This window comes from Anas platyrhynchos, chromosome 1 (assembly GCF_047663525.1).
Source record: "Anas platyrhynchos isolate ZD024472 breed Pekin duck chromosome 1, IASCAAS_PekinDuck_T2T, whole genome shotgun sequence".
Classification (NCBI taxonomy): Eukaryota; Metazoa; Chordata; class Aves; order Anseriformes; family Anatidae; genus Anas; species Anas platyrhynchos.
Window position 1 is genome coordinate 145122066 of NC_092587.1, and position 19886 is coordinate 145141951.

Here is a 19886-nt window from a genome sequence, read left to right on the forward strand (position 1 = left end):
CTTTATTGGAATGCTCAAAAATGATTTCTAACTTTCTGTCAAGCGCCAGCTGAGGAAAATCAGAATATGCATAAAGCAAAACCATGAAATTTCAGTCTGTTTCCAACCTATTTCACTTCATATCAAAATTAACCCCTTTAAACATTTTATTGAGCAATGTTGCATATATTGCAGGAAAAAATGTAGGCTTGTAGAATAGAAGAAACAGTTTTAAAGTAATTTACAATGTAACTTACTAAAAGTGCATAATTTAAAGAGCTGAAGGAAAACATATGGTATTCAATTTAGAATTAATACTCTTTAGAGATCACTGTCTGATCTTTTACCTTTAAACAATTAAACATTTTTATATGCAAAATAGAAAGTTGGCTACTTTTGAGGTAATTTGCTCCTCTTGCTACTGTGTTCCTCCTGAAATCCATATGCATCGTGTTCTCTTTTCCATTTAGTATTTTTTATCTAGTTGCAATTTGTAGATTTTTTCTGCATTACATGAAGGGAAAAACATCTTCCATATTTACCTTTCTACCTCTACCTACCTTACCTAGAAGCTCACTCAGTAGAAAAATAAATAAATAAATAAATTCTTGATGAACAGAAGGGAGATGGATAAATGTGCTTGCATTACTCAAGAAAAGATTCATATATGTGCAAAATCATTACTCTAAAATCTTTATTATGGAAATTGAGAAAGCAATATACAAACATTATGCCTAAGCACCAAGAGAGAGGCACCTAACCCAGTGCTCTGAACCGCTTTGTGGAAGCACTCTAGGATAGCTTCAGTCTGACTATCTGAATACATTTGTTGGCATAATCTGTAATAGTTTCAAAAGTACAGGCACTCTCCCATTATATTGTACCACCAACCAAATGAAAATTCTGTTTTCTGTGCAGTCAGTCTATTTTGTGAGAACACTGCTACCAACTTGGATGGCAAAGCAGATTGTTTTTGCCTTTAATTCGTTTTCTTTAAACTGCCAACACTGCAAGAGAAAGGTGAACTAGCTCTGGGCACCCAGGACAGCAGAACTGTAAGGTAATGAAGACCTCCTCACATGCAGCTTACAAGCTTAGTTTGTAAAGAGCTTCAGCACCTACCCAATCTATGTGGCAGGAGCAAAGCTCTCCTAGACTGAGTAGTACCTGGTACCTGGTAGTAGCCTCCTGGTACTGAGTTGTGCTACCTTTGCAACACCCCCCTCACACCTTCTGGGTCATCTTCTGGTCTTCTCTGACTGGCTACGGGTGGTCTCTGAAAATAAATGCGACTGCAAGAATATTCAATAACAGAGTCAGACACTCAGTCCATTTTCTGTTCTCTACTTACATTTTATTACAGACTAATATGAAATCATTTCATATTCATACTTGAATTGTTTTAATTACTCGTGAGCAAACTTAAACCAGTCTTGAATGTTTATATTTATTGCAAGCAGATCCATGTCTCCTGCTTATATATTCTACATAAGGATCCAAAATGTGACTGAATATAAACAAGTTATATTTGGTTATCTACAGAAATTAAAGTTAAAAATAGCACTGAAAAGAAACTTTACAGTAATGTATTCACACACTGACTCTTCAAAGCAAATAAATGAAGTGGTATTGGATAATCTAAACATTAGATTTGAAGGCTGATTTATTTTCAAATAAATGCACCTATAATCGTACAATTAAAAACGAGTGTCGGTATTTGGTGCTGATGACTACAGACATCTTAAATGTTTAATGCACAGAAAACTACCCCCCAGCCCCCATACAGCACTTTCGCAGATTCTACTTTACATTAGATCATGAAAGGACATTTAAAATGCAGCGTGTACATTGCACAGAATTTGTCAGAGACAACGCATATTAAAATTCTGTGAATTTTCATAAGGTAAAAAATTAAAGCTATATAAACTGATTTTTTAGATTATTCTGCAAAGTAGAATCACGTACTTTTTCACTTTCATAATACTTTCACAAATTTCCATTAAAGCTTTTTTTTAACAGAGACAGTAGCATGAGCACAATGATCCCACTGGCTTCCAAAAAGAAAAGTAGTGCAGTTGGCTCAATTAAGCTATTTTTAACTTTTATATTTGCAAGCCAGTTGGGACTAGACAGGCTAATGCAAGCAATAAAGTAAACTGTAAGCTTTTATATTAAGTGGCTGAACAAACAATTATTGTACATTGTAAAATAAAAAGATCCATGTCTTTTGCCACAAGCCACTGCAGAAAATATATGGACTTCAGTGGCTGAAAAGCTTGAAATACTTTCTAAGTCTTCACATACATTTGGTTAGCGCTTACCAGTTTCAAGACATTTATAGAAGCAGTTATGGAGACATTATGCTGTTAAAGCTGCAACAATTTAAACAAGGCGAGTTAGGAAGTTATATAGATTTTTATACTTTTCCCCCTTAATTCTTATAATATATAAAAATCTGTCTCCTCTCAGTGCCCCATCCATAATAAAACATTCAAATTCATTTTGATCTAACTTCTACTTTTTCTTCTTTGAATTTTATGATCCATTTACAGCGAAACTCCAAGTTACCACCTGCTGCAGTAGACTAGGTTTGCATGGCAAGAGTAACAGGGACTGAAGCAAAAACATAGCAAGAGAAACCGAGTTGATGTCATTTGGTTTTTCCATTGAACAGTCTATTTTAACAAACAGTACCAACTTATAAAGGTAAAAGTATTGCTAAATCAAAGCAGAAACTTCCACTGAAATTCAAGCATTCTTCCTCCTCCAAAAAATGAACATGGTCGGCTAAATATTCCCAAGCACTTATGTAGGTGTTTCGGCTGAGTAACATTGACAATAATTTCTAAGTGCTGGTTTACATGAAGTTTGCAATGAACTGCTTTGTTAGTAGGCAGAACAGGAATGCAGCATTTTCGAAAGCATCAAGCAAAAATCTCCTTATTTAAGGCTAAAAGATGGAACTCAGTAAGTAAAAAAGCAGGAGGCTTTATAGAATAGAAAAGCTAGCAGTAATAGCACAGCACAGAAAGTATATCACTCTACTTGCTGCAATCACAAATCCCAGCAAAACATGAATGGTTTAGGTGACACTGACAGAGCAACAGACCTATATTTCTAATATAACATTCATTAGAATTTTAACATTCAGCCACAACTCCACTCTAAGCTAAATTTAAGTGGCCCAAACTCATAAGTATAAAAAAAGCCTTCAAAACATATACTTAAAAAAAATAGAAATGGTGTGTTAACAAATGTATGCGTAAAACAGATTTATAAATAGCTACAGTATGAAAAATATTTCAGTGCAAAGGCAATTTTAAGATTTCTAAAAAATACATTACAAATAATTTGTTAACTACACACAAGAAATTTGTCACTGCTACCGGTATAAAATTTATACCCATATTAACTTTTTTTTTAAAAATATATACACCAGTGTTTTATGTAGGGGACGGTTTGAACTGACCAACATTCAAGTATGCAATGGCGTATATATGTACACACACCCACACCCACATACATATGTATGTATTTCAAAATGTTTCTGCGATGAGGACATTCTTTGAAACTTAAAAGTGCTACATGTTAAATGTTAAAGATACCCTCATTTGTGGTGCTCACCATTAGCCTTTTTTAATCCTCTTTCCCTATCTTTGGTATAATGAAAATTTCACAACTCACTTTACAATCTCTGTTTGTCCCAGGGCATTTTCAGTATTTCATTGTTGAACTGGAAAGTCACTCAGAGTATTGTGAGGAACACTTCCTAGTAAGTTGATGGATCTTTTATTAAAAAGTAAATTGTCGAGTAAATTATTTTGTCTCAACTTTTTCTTTTTTAAATGCAAAAAGGGGAAATATTTTTTATCCACCAGCCTTGTCCATTAAACTTACAACTAACAACAAATTTTTTGTTTTCACATTGCAATAAATTTTTAGCTAATATCCTTCCAGAATTATTTAATGACCATGGTTATTAACCAGTTATAAACATCAGGCTAAACTAGATTGAAATCAGATTACTCGTTCAGGTAGTTTTGCACCCCAAAATAAAACACTGGACTAAAGAAACAAGACGAGAACACAGCTAACAGTTGAATTAGTGCAAGGTAAAATATATGTAGCAGAGAAAACAGGTACAAGTTGGCTGTCGTACTTGAAGTATTTCAAACAGAATCTTTGTGGTCCAACAAAATTCTATCACAATTGTGTTTCAATGTTAGTAATAGCCGTGTGCCACCTACTGGTTTGCTTGCAAAAGGTAACGGCTGGGCACTACTTGCTTTGTAATGTATCTACTGAGCCAATCAGCTTGTATTCAACCACATAATTAAAAAAAAATAAAAAATAAAAACAACCAAAAATTAAAAGGATGATCCAGATAGTAAAATATGCTTATTTGGAAAAATAGCCTTTTTTAAGAAAAAGAAAAAAAAAGAAAAAAGAAAAAAAGCTCAATATATAATATTTCCTACTATGCATACTTTAAATTTACAGAGAGGTAAAAAGTGGGAATACTGGTTACCTGCATCTCTGACGAATTCACAAGGACATTTGAGGCAAAATGCTTACATTCAGTTTTTGAGTAGATAGCAACATTGATATCTACCTATTGAACAGCCAACTTGACTTCAGATAGCGTGCACATACAGTACACAAGGATTGTTATGCCTATCTTTCTACAGGGGGAAACTAACTGAAAACCATACATAGCCCTGATTTGGCCACTTACAAGGAAGTGAACATTAGAGAGTGTTTCTTGAAAGCAGATTTGCACAGAGGAAACACCAGTTTGTTCTATAGAAAGAGCAAAGAAAGAAAAAGGACAGAGGAAAATCAGAAACAGCACTTATTAAATATGCTTTAGGAGACTTTCATTGGAGATAACTGAGGTCATCGTTTCTGGCTGAAAATTAAAACTGTTGATCTCAAAATGTAGGTCACTGACTGAAACTACACACTTCAAGTAACAAAGAAAATGACTAAAGATGACAGAAGCAATAAACGCACAGAAGTCTTGACACAGGATGAAGAGAAATTTTAGTGCTACCAGTCTCACAGTACCAGACTGTGCAGATTGTTCATTGCTCCAGTAGTTCAAAACATAAAAAGAGGCCTATCGGCCTGGAAGGTTTCGTACTTCCAGCTCTTGATCCTGTTTGTCTGAACATTACCTCAGACAGCAAAAGCCACGTATAGTTTAATATGTGACATGTTTGTTTCCTGAAAAAAGAAATAAACAAAGGTACAGTTTTTAAAGGCTTGAGTTGGTGTTCTGTCATACAGATGTTTCCAAACCTGACCCACTGTAGTGGTAGCCTGCACTGGAACGACAATGCTTATTTGAATAGCCAAAGACAGATGGAAGTACTGAATAATCAATGCCTCTCCAGTGCGTAAACATCATTTTTTTAGAATGAGAATTAGACCTTCTTGCTGGGGAACTGCTGCAGTCGTTGCTCCTATATCTTGGGCTTTTCAGACAGGCAAGAGGTGTGAATTCCGAGATGTGGTCCTGGCAGTGCCTTGATGCATTCTGTAAAGGAAAAAAAGCCAAATACACAGTAAATAGATGACTTCGGAGCTAGGTCTAAACTTGCGTTCTTTATGTCCTTGGTATATTAATGCCTTTCGCTAAATCACCACTTTGGCTATTTGCTTCATGTGAAGGTAAAATCCCTCTTTCAGCACAATTAGTTTTATATTAAGACCTGAAGAACTAGGCATAATTTTACATATAATCTCTAAATTTGACAATGGGCTCTCCAGAGAACAGATGACGACAGGGAGGACTGCTTCCATGTTGACTTTTTTTTTTTTTTTTAAATCAGGTTTATATTTCCTTCTGCAGTCTCTTTTGGTACATCTTATCTCAGAACTTTTTTAGTCAGGAATTGTTAGGGGGAATTTCAAGACAGAAAAGGTTCAATACTTTGTCCTGTATTTCCAAAGAGAGGGAATTCTTTACAGTTGGTTAGTGCTAATACAGGGACATTCCAAAAGACTCATTCACTTGCTTTGTACTTCTAAGTAATACCAGATTTTGGACTTGCTTAGGTTTACATGTAGCATGAGGTACATGCAGGCAGTTTATACCACACATCATAGCACCTGGTCTGATAACTTGGTCTATTTGTCCATTCAAATTTATCTGTACCACGTGATCACCCCACAATGGCAGAATTGGCACCTCACCTCAGGAAATACTCAGGACTATGCTAACAGCAGGGTTACTTGACAAGAAGCTGGAACGTGTGAACAGACTGAAAAATAATCAGCACAGCACTGTCCCCAGTGAGTTTATCTAGTGTCCTCATTAAATGCTGTATATAATTTCCAGGCATAGGGATATGGAGGTTATGTGACAATATTTAAGATAATAATGTATTCTCAGCATGATTCAGACCTGTGTTATCAATCACCCTCTCCATGAATACTGTATCAACTAGCTAATACTCCACTCTTAATCACTGCCTTCCCTCTTTCCCTGTTAACATTAACAAGGTAGCAGAAGGGAGAAAATCCCCAAATAAATATTAATAACATAGTTTAAGGAAGTTTGCCTACTTTCAATGCCAATCAAAGGCTTGAAATGCTACTCTTACATAAGAGCATGTAGAAAGCTTTCTAATGACAGTCACTCTTGGAATAGAGTCAGCAAACTCTACCAAAATACTCACTAGCAGTGAGGCCTCGATTCTTTTAAACACACATATAGATCAAATACCAACATTAGTATAGAAAAAAATAGGTAATTGGGTAACAGATCAGCAGACTTTATTTTGGAAATGTCAGAGGGAGTAGTCATAGGCTGTGTAACTTATTTTTCCTATTGTTCCAGCTATAAAATGTAACATTTTAGTTACTGCGTTTCTACAAATAAAATGGTATTTTTTCAGTGCACAAAATGTTGGGTTCCAAGGCAAAATATTTCAGTCTGCCATGCCTGACTTAGGGTCCTACTCACAAGTAACTCACTTCCTCTTGTATAGTTATCTTCCTGCTTTACTGTCCACATTTGTTCTATACGTGTATCCAAAAACACGAGAGATGACAGATAAACTGCTAATGAGAGATTTACTTCTGACTTCGTGTATTCTACACCACGCATAATGTGAGTACGCTCTGCAATAATAACTGCAGTTCTTACCAAACAGATGTTAGGCAATACCTATACATGACACAATGTATGAATAGGACTTTAATATGGGTGTATTGATTCATGCAGACATGTTGTTCTGCCATGGGTGCCTGGGACAAAAAGAGCTTACCTGTATTGTGGAATATCTTTTGCAAAAACTAGTCTCTCCAAGTAAAACGTAATGATTTTGTATCATATTGATAAATTAACATCAAAAACTCTGGAGGAAACAGTTGATTTGTAAATAGCACAGAAAGAAATCAATCCAAACTGGCAACACGTACAGTACTGTTACCTAGCTTTGATCTAATTATGTCTCGGAAGCTGAAAGAGTTCCTTCAAGAAGTGGCCCATCGCTGTTCACCAGTGCATTTAGGGCTGCTCTATGTCTCATACTCTTCTGCAAGGATGAGGAAAAACAGTGAGACTCTTGCTGAATACAGGAGAGAAATGTGAATGAATGGTACCATTTGGTACATTTATAACTACTGTAGCAAGGTCCTGTAAAGTGACATATTTTCTGATAGATCTAAAAAGGAAAGGTTATCAGAGTAAAACACGGCTTCTATTTCTTGCTCCTGAGGTTAATCCTTTGAGACACACTGAGAATGTTTTAATTCCATTTTGAACTCTTAAAAATGCTTAATTACTCTCAAAAGCATTTAAACTGTACGATGACTAAGTACCATGGGCTGTGTGTCCTCCTCGCTGACAATAACCTGCACTGAATGAAGGAGCTCTCCTGGATATGATGATGTGACAGTGCTGTACCTGGACCACTGCCCTGTAGGGCACGTTGCAGCCACGCTGGTCCAGGATTTCCATAAGGTCATCTCACCCCGAGCCAGTCCAGGCACTCCAAATTAAGGAGCAGATGTCCTGCTGCTCTGCCCCCCAGAACAAGAGGGTCACTGAAGGGAGTGCTACATGAGAAGGTGATGGTGCCAGTGCTGATAAAGGCTGACTTACAACTTAGTCATTACTACATGGCGAAAGAGGGCAGGAGAGTTACTAAGGTAACTTCTTCAGTTGGATTTAAATATTGCAACAGCAGGACCCATTTCTATGGGATTCAGATATTGAAACAGCAGGGCGCATTTCTTTATTTTCCACAGAAGAGTAGCCCAACACAAGACAAAGGCAGCAGTTGGCTGTCACCAGGTTTCTAAGAGGCCTGTGCAGCAGCTAAGCCCATTGAGGAGCAGAAGAATGATGAGTCCCCAGAGAGGCTTCCCCAGGCAAAAGCACCGCTGTGGGAGCAGCAAAGGGTAGAGATGCCATACCGAGACTCATGGGCTGATCTTGTGACTGAAGTGAAAGCGAAGTAAAAAAAAATCAGAAGCAAAAAGAAAAAGATATTTCTTAAAAAGGGGTAAAAACATAGAAGTTATTTACAGCTCATAACTGAAACACCTGGTGTTTCAGCTAGAGAATAGCTGGGACTACAGAAACATTGCCAAAGTGACAATTGAAAAAATGCAGAGAATCATTTAAAGTGAGTTTATATTTTCCATATAAAGTGGCCAAGCTTCTCAGTTTATTAGAGAGGGATAAAGAAAAAGAAAATATTATCAATTAATATGGGCTGAATATTAAAAAAGCCCTATTGCTTATTGAAAGTTAAGGATGAAAGAAACCTTAAAGCTGCATAATTTCCAGTTAAAACACAAAACTCAGCTTGTTTCATTGAGTCAAATAGTCGCTAGGACTAAGCATGAGACAGACGTGAGCAGGTTTTGACCTAAATTAACAAAAGACAACCGATTCCTCCAAAGCTTTTGCAGAATTAACATTTTAGCACAAGAAAGATGGCAGCTTGTGTGTATACAGAGATATATACACACATACATATATATACATATATGTATGCATATACACACGTATACATATGTGAATGTATACATGTGTATATATGAAAAGATCTTTCAAAAACCACAGAACTAGACCTGGAATGATTAAAAACCTCTGAATGATAATGATGGTAAACAATCACTGACCCCACTCTGGAGTGACTCCAGATAATTGAAAAAGTTAGTAAGCGTTAAGAATTACTTCAAAGGCTTTCTGTGATCTGACCGCCTGAGCAGAACTAGTTTAGTAACCTGGGAGGTGACGTCTAGCCCTACGTTAATCTTGCCAACTGTTCCAGAAGTCCTTTATTACAAAGAAGATTATATAGTTTATAGGAATGCAGTAAGTTTAAAAACAGTTACAAGCTTACTTCAAACCAATCCTAAGGCTCTTAAAAGCCAATTTTATTTAGAATTTGCAATAGTGAAAACACCTTTGTGTATTTTCCCTCTGACTTAAACAATTACGGTATTTTTATTGACTATACATTTTTGAACAAAGAAAGAAAGAAGGCGTATTTTTTCTTATCTTAATCAGTTAAAAGATAAAGATATAAAATCTGTAATGGATACCAAGAGTCTCCTAGTATTAAGTCAAAAGGAACTTTCCTGTAGACCACAGTAAAGCCAAGATTTACCAGCTTTTCTTCTACTTTTATATTAAATTGTCATATATTTCTGCATCTTGAGCTTTTTTATTTTTAGAAAGTATAGAATTTCAAAAAATGGAATACAAGGAAAGCTTGATTTGAAAATGCATGCTAGAAACAACTTAGTGCAAAGAAGTTGCATTTTCAGCAGGGCAGATATATTAATATATTCCAGAGATTGCTTAAATCGTTTCCAGCACCATGTTTTCCGTATCAAGATAGAACATCAGCATTATCAGAATTAGTATGCTTTGTGTGGCAACTATTCTGCTTAGAGATTTACAATGCAAGCACAACATGCATTCACCTACAGATACACAAATGATTCAAGTGAGGCCTAAGAATCCTAGATTCTTGAGGCAGAAACACTTTGTAAATTTCAGTAAAATCAGTGAAAAAAATGTTAGTGATAGTGATAGATTGTGACAATGACTCATACAATCTTTGAGATAAATAAACAGGTGGAAAAATCGGAATTAAAAAGTATTTTTTAAAGTATAGGTGGTGTGAGTCAGAAATGGAGATAATGAATACAGTAAATAACTTCTGATGATAAACTTTTTACTGTCTTTTGAATGAAATGGCTGAGCATGCAGAAAGGCAGAAAAAAAGTCACCTTTTGTTCCATTAGAAACTTAGACTGCTTGAAGTCTGAGAAAGCATAAAGATGGTGGACTGCTCAACAGAAAGGCACTGATGTTTAGTCTGATTTCCCCAGAAGATTGTAGGAAGTAATCGTGCACATCATTTACGTTTAAAGCAAGGTAGGAGTTATTTAGACAAAGCAGATTGGAAGACAGACAGAAATAAAGGGAGATAAGAAGAAACACAAGGGATATATCTGGTTAAAAGTCAAAGATTCTATTAAAAATTAAAAAATCAATATCGCTAGTGTTAAGCCCAAGGTCTGCCTTAAAATTGATTCCTTTTCCAGCACTAACATATAATCTTGGTGAAATTCCTTTATCTGGGGCTAGGTTTTTGCATTAACCCATGCACATTCTCTCTCTTTAGACTTAAATTAAGCATGCAGAACCTGCATCAAAATCAACTTGCACAAGTAGCACATATGACAGAGACATTGAAACAGAAAAATGCTAAAAGCTGATTTGCCTTTTTTTCATGCTATTCTGTACTCTTTTTTCTTCTGAAGTGGGGCATTTAATTTTAAAGTTAAAAACTTAATTTAAGTTTTAATACATGTTTTTTTTAAACAGGCACAGCATCAGTATTAGTTTGTTAAGATAGTATTATATTCCACAGATTGCAAAACATGAATGTTAGTATGAGTTCACTACATATTCCTCACCAACATACTTGGTGGTAATATTTATCACATTTGGAAATATTTATCAGATTTATTTTAAGTGTGTGAATTAAAGTTTATTCAACAATAAACGCACATGCAGTTGTAGAGTCCTTTGGTACAGAACTACAACTGCTTGTGTCAACCCTAGATTTAAGGGGACTTCAACAAAATGACATGCTCCTTTCCTACCAATTTTGAGCTTAGCTTATTTTTGCTTTTTTTTCCATTTTAGATAACTATGCCCAGTTTGCATGGTAAATGCTAAAACATCTGTATTAGAGATTACTTAAGGAAGTAAAAAATATTTGCCTGCTTTAAAAATTACTTCAATTCAGGGGTGCAGGCAGTACCCCTGGATACTACTCCATGACAGCAGGAACAACTGCTGTCCAGGCTGATTTAACTGCCTCCTACCTACCCTCACAGAGACCTCAACCCCCTTATACCCTTCTTATTTCCTCAAACCAGGAATCACGTTGAGCCATATAGCTGTCTCCCACCAGCCTTATCTGCTGATTTCCCAGTGGCTGCTGGTACAGGGGTAGAGGTGTTGCCCCAGGGTTCAGGTATATACTACCAAATAAATAACAAGCAGTTTATTTCACCATACTGGTTGATGAAAGAAGTGACTGGTAAACAACCAGTGACATACACCACAGATAGGGAACCTCTCTTCTAATCTTGTCTCTAAACTTGAGAGGGCTAATTATTAAAGGTAATGACAGGACAAGGGGAAATGCTTTTAAACTAAAAGAGGGGAGATTTAGATTATAGGTTAGGAAGAAATTCTTCACTCAGAGGGTGGGAAGGCACTGGAACAGGTTGCCCAGAGAGGCTGTGGAGGCCCCATCCCTGGAGGTGTTCAAAACCAAGTTGGATGAGGCCCTGGGCAACCTGATCTAGTGGGAGGTGTCCCTGCCTATAGCAGGGGGGGGAACTAGATGATTTTTAAGGTCCCTTCAAACCCAAGCCATTCTATGATTCTATGATCTGTGATACAAATAACTAACTCTACAATGAAAAGTATTTTACCTGGATTCTTTCTGTTGCTGTAGGCCACAACTGTCTGCATAAGACCTTCTTGAGAACATCTGGAAGAAGGCTGACAGTTATGAGCAGAATAATACCCAGCCACGCAGGACCACTAGACAGCATTTGCATGAACACATAATACATCCTCTGATAATTGAGAAAAGGCCTGGTAGGAAAAAGATTAAATAGAAGTTACACTTCAACACACAAGAGAAAAACTGACAATGTTAAATGTAAATGTTACAGCAGTGGTGAAATACTAAAGGTTCAACTTCCCAGTTTGTGGGAATTCATCCATGCCAGTTTTCCATCTAAAATAGTCACTGACTAGAGAGAACTGTTTTCCTCTTGTCTGCCAGGGTGTAGGTAGTATCAGGCTGTCCTCTGTCCTCCATCCCAAGCTGCCTCTCCCTAACAAAGATAAACTAAGGTACATTCTATCCTGTTCATATACTTCCAATTACTCCTCATCATGCTCCAGATATTTAACATCTTTCTTCTTCCTACGGTCCCATCCACTCCCTCATGTTTTTTTCTGTCACGCACTCTTTCATATATATATCCTCTGAATGAGTCTTGTAGACCACACCTTTCTTCACTTCTCTCATACCTCAAGCACCCTCACACAACTCTGATGGTCTCATGTTAAGCACTTTAACCTATTCCCCATGTTTTTATCTGCCCCCAAGTCCAATGCCCTCACTTCCATATTTCCCTGCATCTTCATGGCAGTTGTATGGCCATTAAAATTCCATCTTTGTACAATAATGGAAACCAGAGGCATGTTTACTGAGAACAAAGTTCTTGACTGATCTGTTTGTAGAAATACTGCAGTATAAATCCCTCCTACCATTAGGGCAGTTTTCTCCTAGTTCCCAAAATCTCCTAGAAGTCCGTGCATTATAAAAAGGTAGAGCTGAACCACACTGTTGGATGTAAATAGCAACATGCCTAATACCCAGCAAGACTGGCTGGAAAACATTAGCAGGGAAAGTCTGCTACTATTTCTTCTACAAATCGTTTTCATTCTGATAATGATGCAACTGAACTCTGGTTTTACTGCCAAAAAAGGTTGGACAAGTTACTCATTTGGAAAGGACACACTGAAATACAAAACCTTCCTCCAGGTCACTCAAAGTGATTACTTATGTATACAAAGTTGAACAATTCCAGCAGAAGAGATTAAAAACTACAACCTTGTAACTAGGCCCTCTCTGTAGGTGAGAAGACTCACCTACCTAATTCAACTTCCTGATCGCAATCAGGGACTGTAAGTATCTGAACCTATGTTTCAACTAAATCTCCTTCCTCAATATTTCAGTTTCAAGAACACAGAATTTTAAAAATAGAAGAAAACTCACCAAACTTTAACATTTTCAATCAGCTATGGACAAGAGTTATTTCTTTAAAAGCTTATCAACTGTAGAACAAATACCTGAATCTACTTTTCTAAACAACTCGGTAACTAATGAGCTCAAATGTATGGCTCCTGCTAATCCACACCGCCTCAGTGTTGGTTCGACTCCCTTGCTCTAGTTTAGGCTGCTACAGCTTATTCCCTCCAAGACAAACCTATTCTGTGGGTGGCTAGCCCCAAGCAACACAGACTTGGCCTACTTGGCTCAGTGACATTTGGCCTCAGAGAGAGAGCCTCAGCTACTTGAACTAATCATTGAACTACTTTTAACTGATACCACTGAGATAGGTTTAATGGCAGTCTGAGGTCAGATATTCTCCTCTTGCGCTAACAATATTTTTAGAAGCTTTTCAGTAAAAGAGTAGCTGAGCATTCTGTAATTACCATTACTGGTGTGTTTAAAATGTGACTGCTATTAGGATTTCTGCAATATATAAAAGCTAAATTGAATTCTGTGTGGAAAACAACATGAAATGTGTAACAGGCTTATGCTTCTGAAATAACATTTGCAATGTAATTTATATTAGGGTTCATACCAAATAATTCCTCCCCAGAGCAGAGAAAAGACAATGTAGAATAGTAGTGATCCCCAGATCATGAAGTGATTTATCCACGTCCAATAGTGTGTATCTAGTGCAAGCTGAAAAGAACAATACAGTATATGGTGTTATTACTATCTAGAAGCAACAGAATACTTGGAAGTCAAATAAAAATGACACCTTTTGAAAAAAGGTAAGGATTCTGCACTGAATAGGCTGAAAAAAAGATGGTTTTGTTTTTAATTTTGAGCACAGTTAAAAAGGCACTGATAGCAAAAACTGTATGGTTGTAGAGAGAAACTGGTATTAATAAGTAGCAATGAGATAACTCTAAGAAAGTTTCAATGGATAAAACATACAATATCTTACCTTTAATGTAACCGTGAATACAAGCACAGTAAACACCAGTGTCCCAAAGGTCCAGTTTCCAAACATCTATAAAAAATGGTTCAAAACAGTTATAATAAGCTACATCTTCCACCACTTCATGAGTTGTCCAGAATAAACCTCTTAAATCTATGTATTACTTAGTACCAGGAACTGACACTTAACACAACACTGAATTCTTGTATGATCTAGTGCAAATTGTTTCGGTTTCTTGCCCTTGTGTATGTATACACACTTTGTATTTCACAGCACTGTATGGGATTTGCGGAAGTGTGCTGAAAAAGCTGGTCCATGTTACTGCAAGACTGCAGTGAAAAATCCTGGTGATCGTGGGAGGGACCAGAGAACTGGAAAAAGCCCACCAAGTGGAGGAAAAGCAGCTGATTCACCTGAAAGCAGGGATGCTATTCAGATGAATCTCTATTATTTGGTGAAATTGGCTGACTAACCTCAAACAGTTCAGCAAACGCAAAAGCAAGACCCTGCACCTGGAACATATTAATCCCATGAACCACTGCAGGCTGAGATCAACTGGCTAGAAGGCAACTTTACAGAAAAGGACTGAAGAGTCTTAGTGGGGGTGAGCAAGTTGAAGAAGAGTCGAGTGTGCCCCTGCAGCGGCAGAGACCAACCTCATAAACTATTGGCAAGGTAGCTGCCAGCAGGTAAAGGGAATTGATTCTTCCTGTCTATTCAGGACTCATCAGACCACATCTGAAGAACTGCATTCATTTTGAACTGAAGATAAGAAAGACTCTGACATACTGCAGCAAGTCCAGTAGAGAACAACCATGATGAATGAGAGAGCACCATGATGAATGAGGATGAGGGAAACAGGCTTTCTCAACCCCTTACGGAATCTTGTTGCTATCTTCAACTGTCTGATGGTTGGATACAGACAAGACATAACAAGACTCTTCTCAGAGATGCAAAGTACCAGGAGGAGACAAAGCAGATCTCTTCAGCAACAATAAAAGTTCTGCTTAGGTATTAGGAGAAATCTTTTCAACATGAAGGTGGAAAAACATTGGAACAGGTTGTCCAGGAAGGTTATGGAATCTGCATACTCAGGGATATTAAAAATTTGAGGAGAACTGGGCAAGACCTTTAGTAACTTGATTTTAATTAACCCTGCACAAAGTAGGGAGCTGAATGGCATTACTTCTGGAGTCCCTTCCCACCTACATTATTATACACAAGCTCACCCAGTGTTAGATGACAAGGGATCCACAGGGGCAAGCAATCATACAAATGTCCTGCCTTGGGAAAAACTTTGAACAGAGATCAAAGCCCTCCATAGGACATAAATCTGTAGGTAACCTGCCTGAGATAATCTGATCAAGAAGGAACAGAAAATTATTTAAAAAACAAACTGACTGAAATATTCATTATTCTGAGTAATCATTTCATTACTTTAAAATTACACAGTATGAGAACAAGTTTACAGAGCATATGATGAAGTGCAGAAAACCTTCAGTATTTTGATCTGAGTTTTACTTAAAATATATAATACAATCCTTTAGTAGGCTCATGTCCGTGCTACATTATTTTATGTGCCCTACAATAATCAGTGTGGTTAATACCAGGAATCTGTTTCAGGAACTTGAAATTATGCCAACATTTACTCAAATTCTTCTGGCACTTAGACTTTACAATACTCTCATGCTGAATCTGGCATCTCTTGAAGAGCCCAGTGTCAGTATAAGTTTCTGCACATTGAACAGATATGTCTGTATTTTCAGTAAAAGCTGCAAGATTAGAAAAAAAAATGAAAAAAATTTCCTTGTTCTATCAGGCTAGCTAGAAGGCATTAGGCTGCAACCTAACACTTCACCTACCCATGTTTTTGGCTCAGAAAATGAGGTCATAGCACAGGGACTGCTGTCAGACACCAAGAGTCTGCTAATTTGGCATAGAAAAAATGTAAGCAGAGCAACATGAGATGAAGAGAGTTAAAAAATCCGATGGAATTTTCAGCAATGAATCTCTCAAGATACTGTTCACGTCTTCAGGCTGTGAATCATTCTTTTATGTTTGTTTGGTAACATGTAGTTTATTAGCAAATATTTTTGTGTGCTCTGCTCCCAGCCTTCCCAAGACTTTCCCCCTCCTTCTGTGGCTGTATTTGTTTTATCTGCCATGTTCCCATTCATCTTTCTTCTCACCTCTCTTCCCTCCTGTTGTTTTTTTCCCCTTCTGGTAATCCTTTTAACTTAGTTTTTCCTATCTATCTCTGAACCCATCCTAACAATTATATTTAAAACCGTCTGTATCAAATGTTGAAATGAAAAAGTCACACAGGATGTATTACTCTATGAGTAAACTGTGATGACATTTACAGTCTGCAATCACTTCTGTGGTGCCTTTGTTTCTTCTTCCCTTCCTTATGTAGTTGGTCTCTGACTATATGGTTTTACAACACCAACAATGATGTCATATCCAAAGTGGAACTTCATACAAAAAGCATTGTTGCACGTTAGTAACAACTGATAAGAGAGTAATCTTTGGTATCTTAATTTTGTTTCCCAGGAAATGATTCAAGTAGGAATTTACGAAGTAAATTTCAGTGACTGAAAGCACACTATTCAGTATTCTAGTAACACGACTCTACGGACTGCAAACTATTCCAAACAGATTTTTAAATACTGAGAAACATCCTGAGGGATTGTGTTTGGAAGCAACCTGAACGGTATGCAAATTTTAGTGTGTTACAGGGCGCAATTCAAATAAAAGACTTCCTACTAGATACGCAAAAACGATGATCAGTTCACTTCTGGAGGGAAAGACGATTTTCAAATTTTTGCTTCAGCACCCATTTTAACAATTTCAAACCTAACTTGACTCATCTTATATCATTTAAGGTATTAGTGTTATCTTCAGCCCTTTTGTTCCCTTTTCTGCTTTCTGCCTTTGCCTGTTCCATAATAATGCATCGCTGTGGTAAATCTTTCAAATCCTCAAATCTTGTCCTGCCTTTTTCCAGACTTAACCATAATTTTAACACTTGGAAATAACTATCGACACCTACTAGCACTCATGTTTGTATGAACTCACATACTTATCTCTATTCCTGGACACAAATATCTTCAAGCTTATAAATCTAAAACTGGAACTGTAAATCTGTACACTTCGTACACGCAAGCATGCATGCTGAAAGATATTGAATTTTTCTAACCCACTCTGACACTCAGGAGTCAGAATGTCTCATCAAAATACATTTTACCATCAAATATTAACATGGGTGTCTAGTTCTAGACATACACATTCAAAATTTGGAATTAGGCATTAGTGCTAATTTAGAGCTTCAACAAGAACTAGATTTAATACATGCAATGGAAATAGACTAAAATTTCAAAACGGAACACAGAATACTTGTGATACAAACCACTTATAAAATTTTGTACAGATATGAGAAGACTGACTTCCAGGACTACAAATATGAGCTGATGTAGAGTCTTGAATAACTAATAGAACATAATGGTATCAGAAAAAGAAGTGCTGCAGGGTACAGTTATGTCTAGGGTACAGTCATTCAGTCCTTAGAAAAGCTATTGTCCTTAACAAATGTTCTCTCACACACTAAAAGTTCATTTCATCACACTAAAAGTTCATTTTATTGATAGATGTCACAAAGATGGCATTTTATGATATTTGAATATTGGTTTTCTAGCAAATGTATATTTTATACATAGGCAACAAAACTGTGCAGTTTATTTTCTCTCTCACTTTGAGGGGCCTTTCTAAGACTATTCGAATATTTTATAGCATACACCGTAGTAAAATTTCTATAGCAGAGTTAGCAACAAAATGTAGGTTCCAGAAAATTATAGAACAAAATACCAAAATGCAAGGAAGCAAAAGGCCTTTTATTTTTGAAAGGTCTTGGTTCTGTATTATACTTCATATACCTTAATATACATTGTACTCTGTATAAGTTCTTTGTATTTTAAAAACATTTAAAGTAGCAATAAAGAGCATTTCTATTTATAGGTTTAAGTGCTATTGTAAAATAGTTATAGGAAATAACTAAACTGCTCTTTAATTAGCAGTTTAATTGAAGAACAGTGAAAGAAATGGGTATCATGACAAATCCACAGTAGTCTTACCATGTGAGTGTTGGTTGTCATTAGCTGAGTATAGGAAGAGAAGCAAGTAGCAAAAGGAAAAAAAAGCACACAAATAAAATAGACCAACTTATCAATGGGTAAAATAAATAAAATGCAAAAGGTTCTTAAAATTTGCATTGTGATTGCAAAGCAAGTAGAGATCATTTTCAGCTGCCATATGTAATAATTAATTAAAATATTTAAAAAAACTTGTCATATTTAAGTTTTTATGATAATTCATAACTGTTCTAAGAGTCTTTTGATATGTTAATCAGATATTCATCAGATGAATGTTAAGCATAAAACAGAAAGGTTACTATGTAAAGTCTGAAGGAATTCTTGGACTTTCTGATATATATTTCTCCAAAGTTGTATCCAGTGCTATGCCTGTTTACTGATACACAGTATTCCTATTAAATAATTCAGATTTTACTAAACAGATATCCCATCTATCTCACCATAACTCATAAAATATTCATGATGACAGAACACACTTGACATTAAAAAATTACCTTTGATCGACACTAAGTGTAACACTAACCTGTCCATTGCTGGTCACAACTGTGTTGTCAAACAAGAAATAGGCACCGAAGAAAAATACCACAGCATCAAACACTCCTAGGAATGTCCAATAAATAAACGCACGCCAGCGCAACAAAGCATTCTTGGCAACATCTCTGTGTAAAACAAGATATATGCATTCATAATAGCATGTTAAAAAATAAACTTAGACAAACAACATCAAATTATTTTTGAAATATATTTTGAAAGAAATATAATTAGGAAATCTTATGCGAAACTGCCACATTTCACCATGACAACCATCTACCACTCCACATCAAAATCCTTCCTGAATACCTCCTTTTTCCTTTTTTTTTTTTTTAAATTTAATTTTTACTGAACCCTTTTAACTGTTGCCTGTAGTTCTGCTTATTCCAACTGCATTGTAAATTGTTCTGCACACATTTATTTTTCTATTTTTTTTTACAGAAAGTACCTGCTGTGCACATGACAATCTAGTGTGGACTGTAAATAAAAACACTAGAGGTCTCTGGAGACTTTGCTTTGTTTCCCACGGGATACTTTTACACAGAGCACTGCAACAAAACAAAATACTAATTTTATGTGGAACATGGAAAACAAGGATTTTGCAACTGAGTTGAACCCTTAGGTCAAATTGCATTTCTTAAATGTTTTCCCACAAAAAAATACATGGATTAGTCAAAAATAGAACTATTCACTGCCATATATGCTCTTACTACAGAAAAATTTAAATAGTAGAAGTTTAGTTCTGGCATACAGAAAGAGTATGTATCAACTTGCCATTTACCATAAAACACAAGAGAGTAAATCAGCACACAATTAAATGAAAACCCTGAATTACAGAAATCTCACATAGTAGCTAGAAATACTTACTATGAACCAATGTTTTCATCACATGTAGTTTAAAAACTGTGTCTGATGACCAGATTA

General features: G+C 36.2%; 1 protein-coding gene across 4 annotated transcripts in view; it reads right to left on the bottom strand.

Moving 5' to 3' along the window:
• Window positions 1–1307: 1307 nt before the first annotated feature.
• ATP11A (ATPase phospholipid transporting 11A) overlaps window positions 1308–19886 on the bottom strand; it is a 123491-nt gene continuing 104912 nt past the window's right edge. For 2 of the 4 annotated variants that reach the window (XM_005021829.6, XM_072031827.1), the window contains exons 25-29: window positions 18955–19090; window positions 14290–14355; window positions 13918–14021; window positions 11965–12130; window positions 1308–5518 (exon numbers count right to left, since the gene is read on the bottom strand). In XM_005021829.6, coding sequence (XP_005021886.1) covers window positions 5261–5518; window positions 11965–12130; window positions 13918–14021; window positions 14290–14355; window positions 18955–19090 — 730 coding nt within the window. In that variant the 3' untranslated portion in view covers window positions 1308–5260. Of the gene's footprint in view, window positions 5519–7407; window positions 7524–11964; window positions 12131–13917; window positions 14022–14289; window positions 14356–18954; window positions 19091–19886 lie in introns of all 4 variants that reach the window. The other 2 variants (XM_072031845.1, XM_072031840.1) reach the window with 2 other exon arrangements.